We start from the raw sequence: 20,512 nt of genomic DNA, 5'->3' as shown, positions 1-20,512 counted from the left end.
TTCAAGCCTCTACATTTTCCTCTTCAGTTGTTCATACTGATATATATGGTAACATTAATTTCTGTATTCTCAGAACTATACAGTAAACCGTATTTTCATCTTTTAAGTTGTTCAAATCTTTAAATGAAAGTAAATATGGTACTAAATAAAGGGAATGACTGCTGTCAAACCAGTCCTTAGATCGTTAGTTCTTAATTTGGAAATAAACAAATTTTGAAGGAAATAAATCTCTCAAGCCTCAGTACACCTTAAGTAATACAAATAAAACTAATTAAAATAAACATTTATTGAACAATTATATACAAAATATTGTTGGCAAATAAGTTAACTTAATGAACGCATGTTGAGATTCCTAAAGATGAGAGTAGAAAATGCAGTCATACAATGGAAAACTCCTCCAATTACATTTGTAGACACATTAACATATTAGTGTGATCGAAAAGATCTCTCTTGGAAGCAGAATAGAAGAGCTAGCTAACTTCTAAGTGCAACAAGAATATTTCAGTACTCAATGAGAAAAGGGAACTGAATTGTTCAAGGGACTAGTCCACTTTTATGACATGCATTGGCAATGGCCAAATATCATTACCATAAAATGGCTCTTTGGTGAACAACATGAATTAAGTTGGTAGTTTACATCAATTTCTCAGTGAACATATGTCCACATCAAAACTAGCACATTTGTTCAGTTTCAAAGTACTAAATATATTTGAAGTCTGAACCCTTCTCTTACCCAAAGTAGCCTCTCCTGATCTTGTTTGAGATACATTGGCATGGCAACATAAAGAAGCTTGTACTGTTGATGCCCATGATGTACCTGACCTGTTCTTTGGCAAATGAAGACTTCAGCCTCCAGGGCTAACCACTTAGCAACTGTCACAAAGGACTAACTGCACTAAAATATATAAAATTTGATACATACGGAATTTAACAGAGATGACATATTATAGTCTGCTATTGCAATCTGCATTACTTCCCACTATATTAGAGTCAATCTTTAGAGGATTGATGTGTTTATATTTTGGTTGGATATTAACATGGACAGTAAGATTGTTAAGGTTTTGTATTACAACTCGGTGAAGCTTACTGTCTTCTTTCATTAGTTCTTCAACCTTCTTATCTGTAGACAAAAAAAGTTTCTTTTCTCCTGTATAATCTGGATCTTTCGGATACAGCTCATCTCCTGAAAAATATTAAGTTTTAATTAAATACTTTTATTTTTCAGTGATCTAGCAATTTTTAGGATACAAGCTACTTTATTATCAGTATTTGAAAATGTGTGGAAATGGAGTTCAGAGTACAATCAGATTTAAAAGAAAATTGCTTCCAATCTTTCCCAAATTTCAAGATGGCCATGAAATTCCATAATAGCCACCAGGAATGTAACACTGCAGGTTCCAGATGTTGCAATAAATCTGGAATCTAATGGAACATTCAAGTTCAAAGGCAGCTTTTTCAGATAGTAAAATGTATTTATTTTTTCCATTACATACAAATAAAGAAATATCCAAGAACCTCACGTACACTAATGAATATGGTCTCAGTGCATCCTTGACATAAGAAATTACAGATTATAGATGGACAAATGAAGCAGAGATTAAGTGACTCCCACTTTACACAAGAAGTTGTGGCAGACTAAGAACAGAAAGCAGATAAGATTAACCAGTTTTGTTTAAAAACTGATCTTGGTGGAAGAATCTTGTCTAGCCTTTTATGGAGAGCAAGTGTAATATGATGAAAATATAGAAAGGAAATTAGGAGACAGAAGACCAATTGTAATAAATAAGAACATTAGAGAGGAGATGACCAGAAAAAAAAAAAAAACAACAAGAAGCAGAAAATAGCAACTAAAGATACAATTTATGCCCTTTTGCCAAAAAATAAATAAAAATAAAAAAAAAGCGGCAAAGGACGTAAAAACTAAAATGTTTAAATAGGCAGGTAGTAGCAAGAAATGAAGATATTAAAAAAGATGCACTAGCTAATAATCACTCGGGATACTGCAATGTTTGGGACTCTTGCTTAGCAGGGATCAGATCCATTGCCCAATAAGGCCAGTAGGATGGGGCTATAACCCATCCTGCAGACAAAAATGAAAAACAAATAAAACAGTCGTATCCTTCAGCGTGAAAAGTATGACATAATTAAAATATTAATGATTCCCACAATACCCTGTATGAGAGTTAACACACGTTGACAATCTGATTAAACGTAGAAATTACCATACTGTCTAGTCCAGTACCCTAAGAGTGGCCAATATCAACTACTTCAGAGGAAGAAACCCTGCAATAGGTTTGGGTAATGGGATAATCTACTCTCAAGGAAACTTTTTTCTGGATCCCTAGTAGTCAGTTGGCCCCAAAGCTCAAGGGTTTATATCCTTTCCAATGCTCTTTTATGGTAATAAAAGCTCTTTCACTTGGTTAATTTACCTGGTAACAGCTGAATGTAGCCATCCGAAGCCGCCAAAGTAACGGGCATCCAACGTTCACACCCTTCTAAAGCACGATCAGAACCAAACCTATGCAGGTCACAAAGTGAAGAAAAGTTGCACAGCCTACATAATTCATAGAACTGAGGTGGAGCAAAGCATATTTCTTGAGACTTAAAGAGTTCAAGAGCTTCTGGAGGGGTTGACCACTGTAAAAGAAAGATAAACATGAAATATTATTTTCTTCTTGATCTCTTTTGGTGAAATTCTATCAATTGCATAAACCCTACTGAAACCCTTAGCAGTGGCAAGGAAGGCCTTGTGTGAACAACATCTCATCTGAACAGTTTACCCTATTAGCATTCTGGATTCCAAAAAGAGGTACAATTTTCAGTGTGTTGCCCGTAGATTTAGACTGAACTAATATAAATGTGAAATGGAACTGTATTGGTGAGTTATACACACACCAAAAAAACACCCACACACAACACAAAGTTTCCAAATGGTAGCATTTTAAAACATTTCTTCTACAAAAATTTTGATTTTTTTTTTAAATTCATAAGACACTTGAGGATTGCACATAGGTGTGCCAAATATGGACTTCAATTTTGTTTTTAAAAGGGGATATTAACTCTGCTTTCAGGGCATAATAAAGACTTCCATTGAATAATGCAAAACTCAAAGCAAACTCAGCTACAGAATTGCTACAAATGCCTTCATAATTAAGTGAAAATTTACCTCGAAGCACTTGCTTCTTAGCCAAGATGAGTATGCAGTTTTCAGAAATTAGAAAAACCAGATACAGAATGTTAACTTCATGTCAATTGTATTTTCTATATGTATGAAATTCTTCCATTATCACCCAAATGTTGGTTTCATGTATCAAGACTATGGTGTGTGGGCCTTTACTGACACACCTTTCCCTCCATGTTCTTGTGAATGACGTCCACAATAAATTTCTGATAGGATATTGGACAAAAAGTAAAAAAATATATATATATATAATCAAGTATTAACTTGTTCAAAACAAGTTCTCTGATGTTTTAAACTTTGGTTTGTGTTTCACTGTATGTAGTTTCTATCAGAGATAAATACTCACAAAGAAACACTGGTAGTGTTAAAAAAAGTGTAGTGAATTTGTACAAGGGACCACAGTTATTCGACAACCGTCTCTGTCTTGAGACCACCCCAGAGTATGCCCAAGCATATAAACATTCAAGGGTCACATCCCACTAATACTGCATAATGTGGGTGTATGATGGGTGATTGTAACAGGAGGATCTGCCCCTTTAATACTTCACGGAGCAGCCAACCCCCCACCACAGAGAAAATCCCAGAGACAGATTCTAGGAAGAAACTGAAGCAGCTGATTAGCATCTCATGACTGGCCCACACTCTCAGCTGGACAATATAAAGAATGGAGTTCCATAAAAGGGTAGGATTAACTAACCATCCAGTGAAAAGAGCAGGAGATGACAGGCAGGCAGTTCTTTTGAGCCCCCTGGGGTTGCCCCTACCCAGCAGCTACCGAGCGCAGAAGACCCCAGTCTGAACCCCTGTCAGAGTGTTATTTGCGTTAGAAAAGCATGCAAAAAAAGTTTCCCTCTTTGTGGAGACAGTAAACATAGCCCTGAAAAAAGCGACAGAAACCTAACATGGACACGGCTGACTGTCTATCCCCAGCAAGTGACTAGGGCCACCAGTATACAGTCATCTAGAAGCGGGTCACCTTTTGATGGTCTTCTGTGGTTGATATATTTATCCTCTGGAAGTCTAACATCTCCTACTAGTCCCACGGCATGTGGGTGTATAACGGTTAATCATCTAAAATCCAATCACCTCCTACTGTGTACAAAATATGTAATATATAGTAGGTTTCAGAATGTCAGTAAGTGTATGGACAGCTGGAATCCGGCAGATCAACTCCAAATGGTGCTGCACAAGGGTGCAGATTACAAGATGTACAAGGACGTCTATAGGAAGTATATTTACATAATCACCTAGTTGACCAGCACTATGTCGGAGGTATGAAGACACTGGGAGGGAGGGAAGGAGGAGAAATGAGTGTTGCATAGGCATAGCTCCTCCTGGGCCCTCCCTATAGTTTCCATGGGATGTAAGGGAAGTATAGGGAAAGACAGAAGGTGTTTGTGGTTATGAAACCTTACCTGGAAGCCTGTCACCTCCTGCTCATCCTGCGACGTGTGCGGAGGCCGCTCCTCAAGGCAGCACAGGTAGAAGGCAGTGTCGTAGCGCCGGTCCCCCCGGCCAGCCCTGGGCACCGGAGTCAGCCAGTTGCCCCACTCGTGCAGCGCCCAAATGTTGGGGACGCAGCGCAGGTAACGGCAGAGCTGTAGGAAGCAGGCCGGCTCCTGCTGCACCCGTCGCCGCCACTCGGCGAGCTCCGGACCCGGCGGCAGGTGGTGCTGAGGCAGCAAGCGGGCCGGGCCTGGATCAGTGGCGGGGCCGGGGCCCGACACCAGGAGCAGGATGCCCGCCTCTTCGAAGGTCTCCCGGATGGCGCAGATGCGGAAGGCCACGTCCCCCGGCAGTGGCGAGCCAAGGTCAGCCCGGTCGGTGGCGAAGACCGGAGCTCGGTTACCGCCCGGCGGCGACGGCCGCACGGAGCCCAGCCCGCAGCGGGGCAAGGCGGGCAGCAGCCCCAGCCAGTCAGCAGAGAAGTCGGCCGCCTCCAGCAGGCCGCCTGGGAAGACGTGGGCGCTGGGCAGGAAGCCGCTCCGATGGCTCCGCTGCAGCAGCAGCATCTCGTAGTCAAAGGGGCCTAGTAGGGAGCGCACCGGCCGCGCCGGCGCCCCGCACCCGGCAGCCAGCAGCAGCGTAGCCGCCTCTCGCCAGTGCCGCAGTTGCGTGTTCATACCGGCATGGAGGACAGGAAACGTGGTGGCTCGGTGCATAGCCACCGTCCCCGTGTACCACCTACCTCGGCTCCATCGCCCCCAGCCTCCTGGGAGGAGCCACTACACCTGTGAGGCTTAAGTATGCAGCTTAATGGACAAAAACAAGGAGGAGTCCTTGTGGCACCTAGAAACTCATAAGGTGCGCAGCAGGAGGAGCACCGTCAGCACAGCGGCAGCTTTTTTTTTTTTTGCTTCCCCAGAGATGGCCTTGGGGGTGCAAGATCCAAAAAGTTTGGAGACCACTGTATAAATACATAGTACATGAGAAGATGGGAGTTGCCTTACCAAGTGTGGGGGGGTCAGTTCTAATGAGACAATTAAATTAAAGTGGAAGTGGGCTATTATTACATGAGGAAAATTCACTTTTGTAGTGGTAATTGAGGTGGCCCATTTCAAACAGTGGATACAGACTAGCTCAGCTACCACTCTGAAACCTGGCTTAATGGACAGCGAGTAGATCAGTAACAATGCCAGTGTTAAAAACAATTAAATTCCGACACACATGAATATAATCCCCAAAGACAGTGGTTCCCAAACTCATCCAGCCGCTTGTGCAGGGAAAGCCCCTGGTGGGCCGGGCTGGCTTGTTTACCTGCCGCGTCTGCAGGTTCGGCTGATCACGGCTCCCAGTGGCTGCGGTTCGCTGCTCCAGGCCAATAGGAGCTGCTGGAAGCGGCGGCCAGTACATCCCTCGCCAGCACTCATCAGCGTGATGAAGGCAAATCAGAAACCGACAATAAGGAACGCGATAGGGCAAACATTTAGACAGGCGAGTAGTCTAGTCTCCATGTGCAGAAGCTTAGGAATGCACAGTAGTGCATGAGAGTCAATGTCAGTGAAGCTTGTATGGTTGGTGCAATGAAATGAAAAAAAAAAAACAATCTGCATTTCTTGAGATTTTAAACCACCATGATTACAGTAAGAAAACCAATTATTTAATAAAAAATCTAGCCCAATGACAAGTGGATGTGAAAACCTTGAGCTCTGAGTGGCCCTATTTCTTCTTAATTATTATTTGCTCCTGACCTCCCTAACTCCAGTAGCTGGAAGTCAAGTTACACAACTTTCTCTACTATGTCACAGTGAAACATAAACTATCCACAGGAATCACATCTACCATTGAAATACAGCTATTTCAAGGATGAAACTGCATTTGTTAACAGAAAGTGAAAAATACTTACAGAACAGCAGGGAGGATTTAGAGAGATGGGATGAAATTACCCAATTTGGAACATAACCGGTGTTAATAGCCTATTTCCTACTTTTGCACACACACACAAAATACTGTGGGATCTTTAATAAGCAGAAGTGATCAGGACTGAGGTTTTACATTTCATCTGAAGGGTGGCATATACAATGCTAGAATATTGGTTCAATAGTGTTTCAGAGAGAATGCCACCTACTAAATTACTAATGCTACCTTCTGATGCATCTTGGAGTTCCTTATAGGTTTTCCATAAGTGCTGAAGTAGTCCAGTGCTGCCTAACTTGTGAGTTCATTATTTACAAGAGCACAGCACAAAGTAACATGGCTGCAGGCCATGCAATACATTTTACTTGTAAAAAAAACTTCCTTAATACGTTAACACAAAACATGTTGAGAGGAGTCAGTCCTCAGCTAAAAGAAGAATAAGGCTTTAATAAAAGATTTAAAGAGAAGTGGCTCCCTGGTTCTGAGCCAGGGTATTGGGAGAGTTCCAGTTACATGAAGCAGCAGAAGTGAAAGTGCACTCCAAGCATCCTCTCCAGTATCCTCTTTGCTAGCTTTGTGACACTAAACTCTTTAGAAGAGAAAGGAATAAAATAAAAAGAAGACTCTAGTTAAGACCATCAGCTTGGAGGCTACTGAAACATACTAGATACTGACAAAGCATGCAGACCTATGGAAGAAGTAAGGCAAGATAAACAATTATTAAATAGTAAAATATAAGAGATTATTTTAGTGGATCAGATACTCTACAGAAAATGTACATCAAGCCCAAAGTAATTATATTTTTTAAATGAGGTTAAAAGAAAGTGAAGCTTCCAAAATCAAGCATTCAAAAATTCAGAAATGCCAGAATTAAGGTTGCCCATGGAACTTTAATTTGGCCCCTTTGTGTATATGCGTAATGGCATAATCTTTAATTACTTGATCACAGACTATTTTTCTAGACCCATGCTTCATTCGATTAATTACTTACAGGCATTTCCTATCTTTTGAGTGCTTGACTTGACAACATTAACATTCTTTTCACAATTTTTTTATGTAACATAATTATAGGAGGAACGAACAGTGATGCCTACATTTAGGCAAGCAAACATTTTTTCTTGGTGATACATGCCTTTTTCTGAGAAGCTTTACTACCTCCATTGTTTGCAACCTGGTTTTGATCTTTGACAACAGAAAAGCCCAGGTGCTTTTTGTTCATCTCATGAAATTCTATTCAGATTTGGCAGTTATAAGCTATTGTAAATCACTATTTCCTTACTGTGTCTTATGTTTTTAGAATTTCATTTTGTCAGCATGCAAAAACCCTGAACATTGTAAGGCCAGAACATAGCTATAATAGCTGCACCATACACTATACTGGGAACCCCAGGGAGCAGATATTCAACACAGTTGCTGTGAGCAACTTTGTAGCAGTGGGAGAGAGAGACCCAAGTCTGGTTCCCCTCAGTCAGCCTGTGGACCAGTGTAGGCTTATGCCACACTGAGCATTCACAGAAGCTGGGAATAGAATATAGATGTCTAATATAGCAGATTGTTGGTATGACTCTCATCCACATAGCCATGCTGCCTTTCAGAACTAACCTACTGTATGTTTGTCCTTAGATATGCTATCTGTAAAAGGGGGCTACTCATTCATTGTTAACCTACTGTTTCAGTGTGCTCAAGGGATGAATCGGGATTGTTGCATATTGTTGTTCTTTGTGGGAATCCTGCCACATTTGCTCTAGAAGTTGAAAGTGTGTGAAGAATGAATCAGAGTACTATAAGAAGAGAAAGGATGGGTTTATGGTTTAAGGCTGGTTTAATGACACAAAGAAGAACTCAGTTCTCTCCCTGCTTCTGCCACAAATTTCCTTTATGATGCTGGACAAGTTACTTAAACCAAATTTTAACAGGTGGCCACTAAATGTATTCTTCATTTTTCTAGGTGCTTGAGATATGTAGGACCTAACTTTCAGAAATGCTACTGAGGACTCACAACTATAACTGAAGTCAATGGGAGCTCTGTCTACTTAGTTCCACAGGTAATGAGGCAATGAGATCTGGAGGAATGAGAACAAGGTTGGGAATCAGGAGATCCAGAATTCTCATTTTGACACTGACTTTCTGTCTGATCTGAGACATAACTCTTAGTCTCAGTTTCTCCATCTGTAAAACGAGGATAACAATAATCTCTTGGCTCCCACGGATGCTGTGAATATAAATTATTTAATGTTTGTGAGGCATTCAGATACTGTATTACAGTAATGAGCACCATGAGAAAATTAATTCATTATAGGATTTGGATGGTGTTCAGTAAGTAAGGTGTGAGGCTATATATTGACCAACAAAGATAAAAGGGAATATTGAACACATAACTCAATCATTGAACATTCCCTCCAACTGAATAAGACACAGGTTCTGTGGACAAATAATATATGGTCATGGAATGACTATCATAATGCATATGCACCAGTGGGCAGAATTAAGATTGCATGCATTCTTAATTCTGGCATTTCTTTCAAAGGCTTGACTTTGCAATCTAAATAACTTTATTTTAGGATTTTTGTATGTGGTTTATTTAGACTTTTCAAAAGCCTTTAACAAAGTCATTCACAAGAGGTTATCAAGCAAAGTAAGAAGTCAGAGAGTGAAATACTGTCATGAATTAAAAAGTGATTAAAATCCATAAAACTAGGTAGGAATAGACAATCTTCAACACTGCAAAAAGTTAACCAAGAGCTGCCCCAAACATCAGTACTAGAAATTATATTTAATATAATCATCAATGATCTGGAAAAGGAGGAATAATGAGATAGCAAAATTTTCAAATGACACAAAATTATGTAGATTAACCAAATATTCAAAAAGGAATTAACACAGCTAGATGAATGGTCAGTCTGATGGCAGATGAAATTCAAATAACATACACTGGAGGGTAATAGTCGAACTACTCAGAAATGTTGCTGAGTACAAAATAATCTGTATTCAGTCAGGAGAAATAACTGGGCATATTAATGAAAACATTTATTCCATGTATCCCCCTGATTTGTTCTTCCTCTCTCTGAAATAAGAAGTTGTCCCCAACACATTCCAATAATTTATTGGAAATTTTGTATTTTGCTGTATGACTTTTCCAGCAGATGTCTGGATAGCTCAACTCCCCGGTTACTACCAGGTCTTGTATTTGGGATAGTTCTGTTATTTGTTCTCGAAATTCCTCTTCTACCTCCTCCTCCTGATTTGGTGGTCTAGTATATATCCCTACGATGACATTGCCCCTATTTTTTCCCCATGTTATCTTCACCCAGAGACCTTCAACTGATCTGCTTCTCACCGCCTCTTGGATCTCAGAACAAGTGTGTATGTTCTTTATGTACAATTCAACACCTCCTCGATTTTTTCCCTGCCCAGACTTCCTGAACAAGCTATGCCCTTCTATACCAGTATTCCAGTCATGAAATTTATCCCACCAAATCTCTTTGAGGCCAGTTAGGTCATAAGTTAGCTTGTGTACTAAGACTTCCAACTCTTCTTGTTTATTCCCCATACTCCTTGCATTTGTGTATAGACATCTAAGCAGTTGAGCGGATTCCCCCACAAATTTCTCACTTGTGGCTCCTATACCTTATTGTAATTTACCATTTCCTCCACCCCCAAACATTTAGTCATCTGTCAGGCTCTTTTATACCTACCTGTGGGCTTTTGTCACCTATCCTCTTTGAACCTGGTTTAAAGCCCTCCTCACTTGATCACTAAGTCAGTGTATGAAGTTGCTCTTCCCGTTCTTTGTTAGGTGGACTCTGTCTCCTCCTAGCAGTCCTCCTTCACAGAACAACATCCCATGGTTGAGGAAGCCAAAGCCCTCCTGTTGACATCATCTGCACAGTCATGCATTTATTTCCAGGATGTATATATCCCTGAATGGGTCTTAACTGCAACTGGAAGGATGGACAAAAACACCATCTAGGCCCCTGACTCCTTCAATGTCTGAGAGATCTGTAGTCACTACTGATATGCTTAGGGTCACAGCTGGCAGTATCATTAGTGCCTACATGGATGAGCAACATGGAGCAGTGGTCAGAGGGCTGGATGAGCCTCAGCAACCTTTCTGTAACCTCTTGGATGCAGGCTTCAGACTCACAGAAAACCTCCCAGGATATCTGGTCAGGTCAGCAAATGGATGTGACAGAGGATGGGTGCCTATTTGTGAATCTTCCCATCCATGTCTTTTTTTTTTTTAAGCCTCTCTTTGTCAGTTGTCCAAATTCCTGTGCCTGGTGCTGCTGACCACCCAGTTTACTCCCTTTCTAGGTGAACTTGTAGCTGTGTCTGTGCTGTGTTACAGTGCAGTATTTCCTCAATGAATTGTTGTACACTCTGAAACCTGAAATACTCTAAATTCCACAGCATGCCAGTGTGCACAAAACAGGAATTTGGACTCCATTGTGCATCAGAGTGCACAACAACAATTCAATGGTGAGATGCTGCAAGCTGCAGTTGGGCGTAACAGGCGCAGCTGGGCTACAAGTTCATCTTGGTGCTAGGGTGGCAGACTGCAGAGCACAGAAGGTCAGCCAGCTGGCTGATTATACTAAAATTGGGACAAAACACCAGCTTCAATGTAACCCTTCTGCCCGTCAGAGTTGGCAGCAACAAGGGCCGGGTTCAATATCTAGGGGTTCCATTCCAATAACACAATGCAAACTGGCTCAAGCCCCCACCCAGTGACCTGGGACAAATATATACCACCCCCGCTGGGCGCCTCCAAGAGGCAATACTTCCCCTCTCGCAAGCACATAGTCTGAGTGTAGCAAAAGTCTTTTAATAACAGAGAGAAACAATGTGGCATTATGTTGGGGAAACACCACCAACCGGATTCATAACACAACCCATGAGCAAAAACAACCCACCCCAGGCAAATTGGGGCATGCCCTTTTCCCTTTGGTTCTTGAGTCCAGCAACCCCAAAAGTCCAATGCCCCAAAAGTCTCTGTCCCTGGTCAGGGCAGCCCCAGAGTTCGAAAGTTTATCGGCGGAGCTTTACCTCCCAACCTGGGTGGAAATGGGACGGGGGTAAGAGGCACCTTACGTGATCTGAAGCTGACCGCCCCATAGCTCCATAGCGGCGCTCCGCTCCGCTCCGCCAGCCGCCCCACAAAACTCCTTCGCGCAGCTGCACTCCGCTCCACCAGCCGCCCCACGAACTCCTTCACTCAGCTGCGCTCCGCTCCGCCAGCCGCCCCACGAACTCCTTCGCTCAGCTCCACGGCCCACAAGCAGCTCCTGCCATCCACACACTGCTCCGTGTCGAACTGCTTCGCCAGCCGGCCCGCAAACTGCTCCACAATATATCTTCAGGCTCCCCCACTACTTAACACAACACTCAGTGATTTCAGCGCTTAGGTGAATTCAGCTTATAATAGGGGAGCCCCAGTGCTGGTGCACTGTCAGCCCAAAGTGAGCTCAGCAGCCTGTAACTAGACTTCTAATGAAATCAAAATTAGCTCTGATATTCCACAGTGGAGAGAGGAGGAAGTGCAATTAGCATGTAAGGCCCTCACCAAGGGGCCCATGCCACCAAGTATTAATACTTGTCCCCAGCCTCTCTCCATTCACACAGTTTTGGAACCCATGACCCTTGCCTAGCGAGTGCTACTTAGATGATGGTGAATCCCTCCATCGTAACAAAAGGCCACGTACAGTTCCAAGCACAGTTCCCATAATCAGGGTAATAACAATTTATTCTTCCTGCCCCAATAACAGAGACACTGGGGATCCCACAGCAGCCAAAGTGACCATTTGGGCAGCTATGGTCTCATTCTAGGCGTGGTGGGTGTGCCTATGCAAATGAGATCGGCCCCTGAAATTCTTTTCCACAACTTGCCACACCTCACCACCAGATGTCAGGGTGGAGCTCATCCTGACACTGCTTACATCAGTATAATCAGCCAAGCCACAAAGCCATTTCCCACCTCCACAAACACACACATGCAAAACCAGGACATCTGGTTACCCAGGCCTCTTTATTTGTACTCCCTCATCAATGATAATGATTAGCATCCTAGGCAGTGGGAGTTTAAAGGACACCCCTGTTTTTGATTACTGCTGGAAGACATTTTGATTCTAAAATCAGAGTTCAGATGACATTTCTTTGTCTTTTGTACTCTTATTACAGTTATCTATTTTTCTCTAGAATGTAAATCTTATTAGAAAATGTGCTACAGCTTAAGAGCTGATTTTAAATGGTGAAATATTAATAAACAAGTAAGGTCTTCCTAGACTTAATGTGCAGTGGATCTAGATTCTGCTGATCAAAGATTCAGATTCAATTATGCTATATCATTCCAGTGTAAAAGCATTTTTAAGCAGTGAGGGCTCATGTATAGATAATGAACAACATCATTTCCAAATCTGCAATATAATATGCCAGCATATTTCTTATAGGCAGCTGTCTTATTCTGGCAAAAATTCAACATTAATTTCTGGAACAGGTGGTCATTATTTCATAACACATCCCCTGAGGAAATTCTGATAATGGAAAACAGTGTAGATCATTTTGTCATCTTATAAACTATGATTTTAACCTGTTCTATCAGCAGTAACCTCTTTTTATCTCAGTACAATCTAAAGGCCGAATCTTTTTCGTGTTACTCAAAAGAGTAATCCCATTAAAAACACTGGGTCCAATTCATCAGTGCAATACAGTCCTATATGCTGACTCCAGTGATCAAAGTGGTCATAAACCTGGCAGATTCAGCCCCTAGAAATTCTCTAATTATAGGGGAAGTCCTTATGTATTATAGAGCTGGAGCAGGAACTCTGCACAGTCCTGCTTGCAGTCTCCTGCACAGGTGGTATGTAGGGGTCATGGGCAGAGATAAGAGAGTCTAGCCATTGCAATGGTCCTATGGTGTCACAGCCAGCCAGTTATGGCATACCCACGGCTACTCTAACCTGTCACACAGGCTCAGCTGGCTCTGGACAGTCCCAGCTTAGCCCGTGGTTAAGGTTAGAGCTATATTGTGTGACAATGTCCCTTTTATGGAACCAGACATTGTAGATGAAGGAACAATATTTGTCTAGTAGCCATATCCAGATCACACAATATTCTCAACTGCTTTTGACAGTTTAATTTTAAATTTCTCAAGCCATAGAGCTTCCAGCACTTCCGGTAGATTATCCCAGTCTCATAGATATCACTGTCTTAAAGTTTTTCCTGTTATTTAACCTATTTTTCCTTTTTTCAAATTTAATCACATTAACCCCTTGATAAAAAAAAATCCTTTTCCAATTTGGTGTCTATTATCAATCCCCCCTCCTTACATACCCCAAACAGAACTTGCATCAGGTCAAACTGTCAGGAGGGGCTCATTTAGTGTTCCCCAAAAGAGAACAAATAACATATTAAAGGGACACCATCACACAATATAGTCCTAAGTTTTAGGTTTTGTGAAAAAGAAGATTTTACAAAACTGGGTATTTTTTGTTAATTAAAGAAAACAGCTACCAGAAACTTTGTTTGTTTGGATTTAAACATTTTCCTGCATTGTCTGCATCCCAGATATACAAGCATTGTATTAGGATATGTGTAAGGGACCGGGGCATAGGCAGTTTGGCCTAGTGCTCAAGGGTGGTAGTTAGCAGGAGTTGGAAGAATCGCTAGAGCCAGGTTCAGTAAGGAGGAGCCAGGGTCAGGCTGGAAATCAGAGGTAGTACCAGGCTAGAGATCATCAGAAATGTTTTGATGAAACTTTTTTTTATCAGAAACTGCTAGTTCATACAACTGAAACATTTTGCAGGAAAGGGTCAGTTTCAATTAATTTCTCCTTTCAAAATATTTATTGCAACAAAAATTAGAAATTAAAAATTGTCATAACTTTCCAATTTGGCATTTTTAAATGAAAAAATCTGGTTTTGTTTGAAACAATTTTATTTAAAAAATTAAATTAATTTATAATATTTTTAAAATAAAAGTTGAAACAATGTTTTGAAATTATTGAAACATAATGTTTCAACTGACCAGAACCTTTTTTTTAAATTTTGGTTCATGAAAATTTTGGCAATTTTTGACATTTCATCCTAATTCATAACTGGAAAATGTTTTGAAATCTTGAAAATTATCACTGTTTTCCACTCAGCTCTAGCCCCAAGCCCCAACCTATTTAATCAGGATTATGTATACACATTGTGTTGCCCACTATGTTTAATAAGTAGACAAAGAGATCTTCAACCTCAGGCTGTGATATTGTCAGATCTTGGAAGCTAAATAGGGTCACTCCAGATCTGTAACTGGATAGCAGACCTCTGCAGAACACACAGCCTGTTTAATAGATGGCACCCACCCCTCTAGTGATTAATGAAATATGCCTTATTTTTAGGGGACACAGTGTGGCAGAGCTAGTTTAGAAAATATTGCCAAATTCCTTGCTGCAAAGGACCTCCCCAAGTCATGGAGTCTCTTCTAATATTTGTGTCATGTTACTGCTCATGTCCCAGTTCCACATTGTGTAAAGGATGAACTACTTCTTGCTGATTTCAAGATCAGTGGTGGAAATAACCCGGGCTTCCTTGTTAACTATTTCATTACTGGTCATTTTAGCAGAAACATGCCTACATCACAATCTCAGACTGCCTTCTATGCCTTCATAGGTGCCAACAGATCCGATTGTCTCTGTGCATCTGCCCCCAGCCAACTTCTAGAATGTGGTAATGCATTTTCAATACAAAACAGTGCAGCACATTGAAAATTATACATTCGGGGGCAGTGTACAATTATATCAACTGAAACATCGCAACAATACTGTACTGATTGGGGATCTTCAGTCTGATCATGGCTCAGGAATGCAGAAACCATATCAGCAGTTTTTTCCAAGTTCAATTATTGCCTATCAGACTGATGAAGAATATTAGATCAGTTCCTGGCAAAAAATAAATTAAGGGTATAGGAAAGACTGTACGCTGGCTTTCTGTCTTTTTTAACATCAGATCATTAACCTACCCATCATCTTCATCTTACATGCCAAGTCTTGCTTTTTCCTGCTACACCCCTTTCTACTCCATTGGTGTGCAAATTATATTACTGTTGTACACGCACTGAATACAAAATCATTGCAAGTTACAGTACTTTTGTGAGTCAAACCAAATGTAACACCTCCATTTCATCACCACTTAATTTGTCTCAGACTTCCATGTGATTTTCATATAATTACAGTAGAACTTTTGTTGTCTACAGTACAAAGGCTTTGTGGTATAGCTTTACCAGTGTAGCTATACTGGCGTACATTCCTAGTGTAGTCCTAGCTTATGTTGAGTGCCAACAGAAGGAGTTTTTCTGTCAGCATAGTTATACCACCTCCCTAACTTATAGTAGCTATGCTGACTGAAGCACTCTTCTGTCAGCATAGCTATGTCTACACTGAGGGTCTTGCTGGCCTAGCTAGATGGTGTATTTTTTTTTCCCACATCTCTGACTGACATAGCTATGCCCACAAAACTTTGTAGGTTAGTCCTAGACTAGGTCTGAGTTTGGTCAGAGGTGTTCAGCTATATTACAAGAGATCTTTCCATACTTTGTAATCTAAGCTTAATGTCCAGCTATGAATTTTGTAGTGTTAAGCTTAATGTCCAGCTATGAATTTTGTAGTGCTGAGGCTATCTGTGTTTATATTTTCCTTAATTTAGTTTTTTGCATTTAATAAGAGGTTTTCCTCATGTCTACTAAGTCCGATCATTAGATGTTATACAGAAAAACTCTTCACTGTGTTTTTCTTCAGCACATCTTTGGGAGACTGTTTCATTATCATGCATGGGAATATATTCCCTCGGGCAAATTCATCACTGATGAAAGCCCCTGAATTCAGTGCTGTCACACCAGAAATGGACTTGGCAGGCAAAGGGTGATATAACTTCTAGAATCATAGCATTACGTTTAATATTGAATACAGTGCCACAAGTTCTCCCTTTCTTTTTGCGGATACAGACTAACATGGCTGCTACTCTGAATACAAGATATAGTTAACAATAGGCAGGCAAGACACCACCTTCACAGGCTTCTGTGAGAACCCACAAGCAACAGACTGAGAAATATCCATTTGAAATAAATGTTTTCAAAGACATTCAGTACAGTGAGAAGTATTTACCTCACAAACTTTCACAAAGGTGTAACGTGCAGGAGTGCTGGTAAGATACAGAACATTCCCTAGTTTTGTGATCTGCTTTAATTTAGCTGGAATATAATTTAGTACACATACAGCTTGAATAGCTTTCATATTCACTTAGGCACTCAGTACAGTGATAGGTATAAGAATAGACATGGAACAAAATCTGTTTTCAAGATTTACAAAACGTTTATTCTGAATCTGAAATTTTTGTTTGGGAAAAATATTGTGAAATATCTTAAAATAAATCTGACTTTTATTTGTATTGTGTGAGCAAACTAAATCCAGTCTAATAGCTTTTAAACTTGCAGTTTGAAAGAAGCTGTTTTTTGAATTGTAGGAACACCCATTACACTCTCCTAATTTTTGAAGATAATTGAAGAGAGGGGTGTATGTATGTGTTTTATTTTATTTTATTATTTTGCTTCTGGTTTGAACTGTTTATATTGCAGCAGGTTTTAGCCACAAGTAATTTTTTGCAGCCAAATTGTAAACTATGTTAAGTATTATACAAATGTAACTAACTTAACTATGTTCATTTTGCTCAGTGCTGATTTGTGCCCACCCCCTAAAAGGCTCATTAGGCAAATCAAGCAAATGTTGTATCCAGCTGATAGAGCTAACAATACCAGCATAAACACTATGGGCCTGATTCTCCTTTAATTGATGCCAATTTTATACTGATGTCACTCCACTGAGCTCAATGGATTTGCTCCTGATTTATAGTAATGTGAGAGAAGATGCAGACCCTTTACGTCTGATAGTATATCTCTTGTTATGAAGGAATAGGCAAGAGCCAGGATATATACAATTCATACATACAGAATTAAGGCGGTTGGTACATCCTTTCCCCTAGATTGAATATTTTAAACTGAAAATGCAAGTTATCAAATAACATACCCCAAAAACAAAATAAAACAAAAAAAAGGTAAAAATACAGAGCTCCAAATCACATATACTTGAACCAATGTGTAAGCACTAACTAAGAATAGCTCACATTACTCTTTGGAAATGTGTCATTGCTTCATTTATTTTCTCAACAAACCATACCTACATTTTACAAGATATTAAACAGAGCTCTGTGTGTGTATATAATATGCAAGACAGTTGAATCTAATGCAAAGTAATACATGGATTCAGGCAATGTTGTTATCATCAGTGTTGTGTTGCATTTTAGATGCCACATCTTGGACTGGAGAATGATACAAGACTTCTTTTTGGATACCTAGGGTTCAGCACTGGCATAATTCCAAGACTCCTTGATATGATTTTTTACTTGTTCAGCAGATAGATTATATATTGAAGCCATGCCCAATCATCTGATCTAGATGTAGAATAAAACAGCTTGAGAATTCAGCACTTACATTCTTTTCCTTTCAGAAAACTGCAAAATATATTTTGAACTATCCTTTAACTTTGGTCAAGTATGGACTGATATGCCACATGATTAATCCAAAGTAACTCATTCTGAAATGCAGCATTTTAAAGTTTAAAATTGTAATCACTTTCATTATCCAATTCATTTTTATTATTTTTCTTTTAGGACTTTAACAAGATGTAATTTATCTTCACCTGTTTAAAACTATATAATAGCATAACCATATTGCAAGGAGTCATACTTTACTGTCATAAAATTATTAAAGTACATATTTGCCCACATACCGTTTTCCTCCCTCCCCAACGTGCACAGGTGAATGAGCTGTCAGTAAGGGTATGTCTACACTACGGAATAAGGTCGAATTTATAGAAGTCAGTTTTTTAGAAATCGGTTTTATATATTTGAGTGTGTGTGTCCCCACAGAAAATGCTCTAAGTGCATTAAGTGCATTAACTCGGCGGAGTTCTTCCACAGTACCGAGGCTAGAGTCGACTTCCGGAACGTTGCACTGTAGATAGCTATCCCACAGTTCCCGCAGTCTCCGCTGCCCATTGGAATTCTGGGTTGAGATCCCAATGCCTGATGGGGCTAAAACATTGTCGCGGGTGGTTCTGGGTACATATTGTCAGGCCCCCCTTTCCTCCCTCCCTCCGTGAAAGCAAGGGCAGACAATCGTTTTGCACCTTTTTTCCTGAGTTACCTGTGCAGACACCATACCACGGCAAGCATGGAGCCCTCTCAGGTAACCGTCACCGTATGTCTCCTGGGTGCTGGCAGACGCGGTACGGCATTGCTACACAGTAGCAGCAACCCATTGCCTTCTGGCAGCAGACGGTGCAGTACGACTGGTAGCTGTCCTCGTCGTGTCCGAGGTGTTCCTGGCCACGTCGGCTGGGAGCGCCTGGGCAGACATGGGCGCAGGGACTAAATTTGGAGTGATTTGACCAGGTCATTCTCTTTAGTCCTGCAGTCAGTCCTATTGAACCATCTTGTGGTGAGTAGGCAGGCGATACTGATTGCTAGCAGTCGTACTGTACCATCTTCTGCCGGGCAGGCAAGAGATGAGGATGGCTAGCAGTCGTACTGTACCATCTTCTGCCGAGCAGCCATGAGATGTGGATGGCATGCAGTCCTTCTGCACCGTCTGCTGCCAGCCAAAGATGTAAAAGATAGATGGAGTGGATCAAAACAAGAAATAGACCAGATTTGTTTTGTACTCATTTGCTTCCCCCCCTCCCCTGTCTAGGGGACTCATTCCTCTAGGTCACACTGCAGTCACTCACAGAGAGGGTGCAGTGAGGTAAATCTAGCCATGTATCAATCAGAGGCCAGGCTAACCTCCTTGTTCCAATAACAACAATAACTTTGGTGCACCATTTCTTATTGGAACCCTCCGTGAAGTCCTACCTGAATACTCCTTGATGTAAAGCCATCCCCTTTGTTGATTTTAGCTCCCTGAAGCCAACCCTGTAAGCCGTGTCATCAGTCGCCTCTCCCTCCGTCAGAGCAACGGCAGACAATCGTTCCGCGCCTTTTTTCTGTGCGGACGCCATACCAAGGCAAGCATGGAGGCCGCTCAGCTCACTTTGGCAATTAGGAGCACATTAAACACCACACGCATTATCCAGCAGTATATGCAGCACCAGAACCTGGCAAAGCGATACCGGGCGAGGAGGCGACGTCAGCGCGGTCACGTGAGTGATCAGGACATGGACACAGATTTCTCTGAAAGCATGGGCCCTGTCAATGCATGCATCATGGTGCTAATGGGGCAGGTTCATGCTGTGGAACGCCGATTCTGGGCTCGGGAAACAAGCACAGACTGGTGGGACCGCATAGTGTTGCAGCTCTGGGATGATTCCCAGTGGCTGCGAAACTTTCGCATGCGTAAGGGCACTTTCATGGAACTTTGTGACTTGCTTTCCCCTGCCCTGAGGCGCATGAATACCAAGATGAGAGCAGCCCTCACAGTTGAGAAGCGAGTGGCGATAGCCCTGTGGAAGCTTGCAACGCCAGACAGCTACCGGTCAGTTGGGAATCAATTTGGAGTGGGCAAATCTACTGTGGGGGCTGCTGTGATGCAAGTAGCCCACACAATCAAAGATCTGCTGATATCAAGGGTAGTGACCCTGGGAAATGTGTAGGTCATAGTGGATGGCTTTGCTGCAATGGGATTCCCTAACTGTGGTGGGGCCATAGACGGAACCCATATCCCTATTTTGGCACCGGAGCACCAAGCTGCCGAGTACATAAACCGCAAGGGGTACTTTTCAATAGTGCTGCAAGCTCTGGTGGATCACAAGGGACGTTTCACCAACATCAACGTGGGATGGCCGGGAAAGGTACATGACGCTCGCATCTTCAGGAACTCTGGGCTGTTTCAAAAGCTGCAGGAAGGGACTTTATTCCCAGACCAGAAAATAACTGTTAGGGA

General features: G+C 41.5%; 1 protein-coding gene across 1 annotated transcript; it reads right to left on the bottom strand.

Annotated features, from left to right (window-relative positions):
• Positions 1-268: 268 nt before the first annotated feature.
• NUDT19 (nudix hydrolase 19) lies at positions 269-5,406 on the bottom strand. Its single transcript, XM_073307845.1, has 3 exons — positions 4,600-5,406; positions 2,433-2,640; positions 269-1,183 (listed from the first exon to the last, which is right to left on the bottom strand). The coding sequence occupies exons 1-3, from the start codon at positions 5,344-5,346 to the stop codon at positions 945-947; spliced, it is 1,194 nt and encodes a 397-aa protein (XP_073163946.1). The 5' UTR covers positions 5,347-5,406; the 3' UTR covers positions 269-944.
• Positions 5,407-20,512: the final 15,106 nt, after the last annotated feature.

Source organism: Lepidochelys kempii, chromosome 12, assembly GCF_965140265.1.
Source record: "Lepidochelys kempii isolate rLepKem1 chromosome 12, rLepKem1.hap2, whole genome shotgun sequence".
NCBI lineage: Eukaryota > Metazoa > Chordata > Testudines > Cheloniidae > Lepidochelys > Lepidochelys kempii.
Note: the sequence above shows the minus strand (reverse complement) of the source record. Positions and strands in the feature narration are given on the sequence as shown.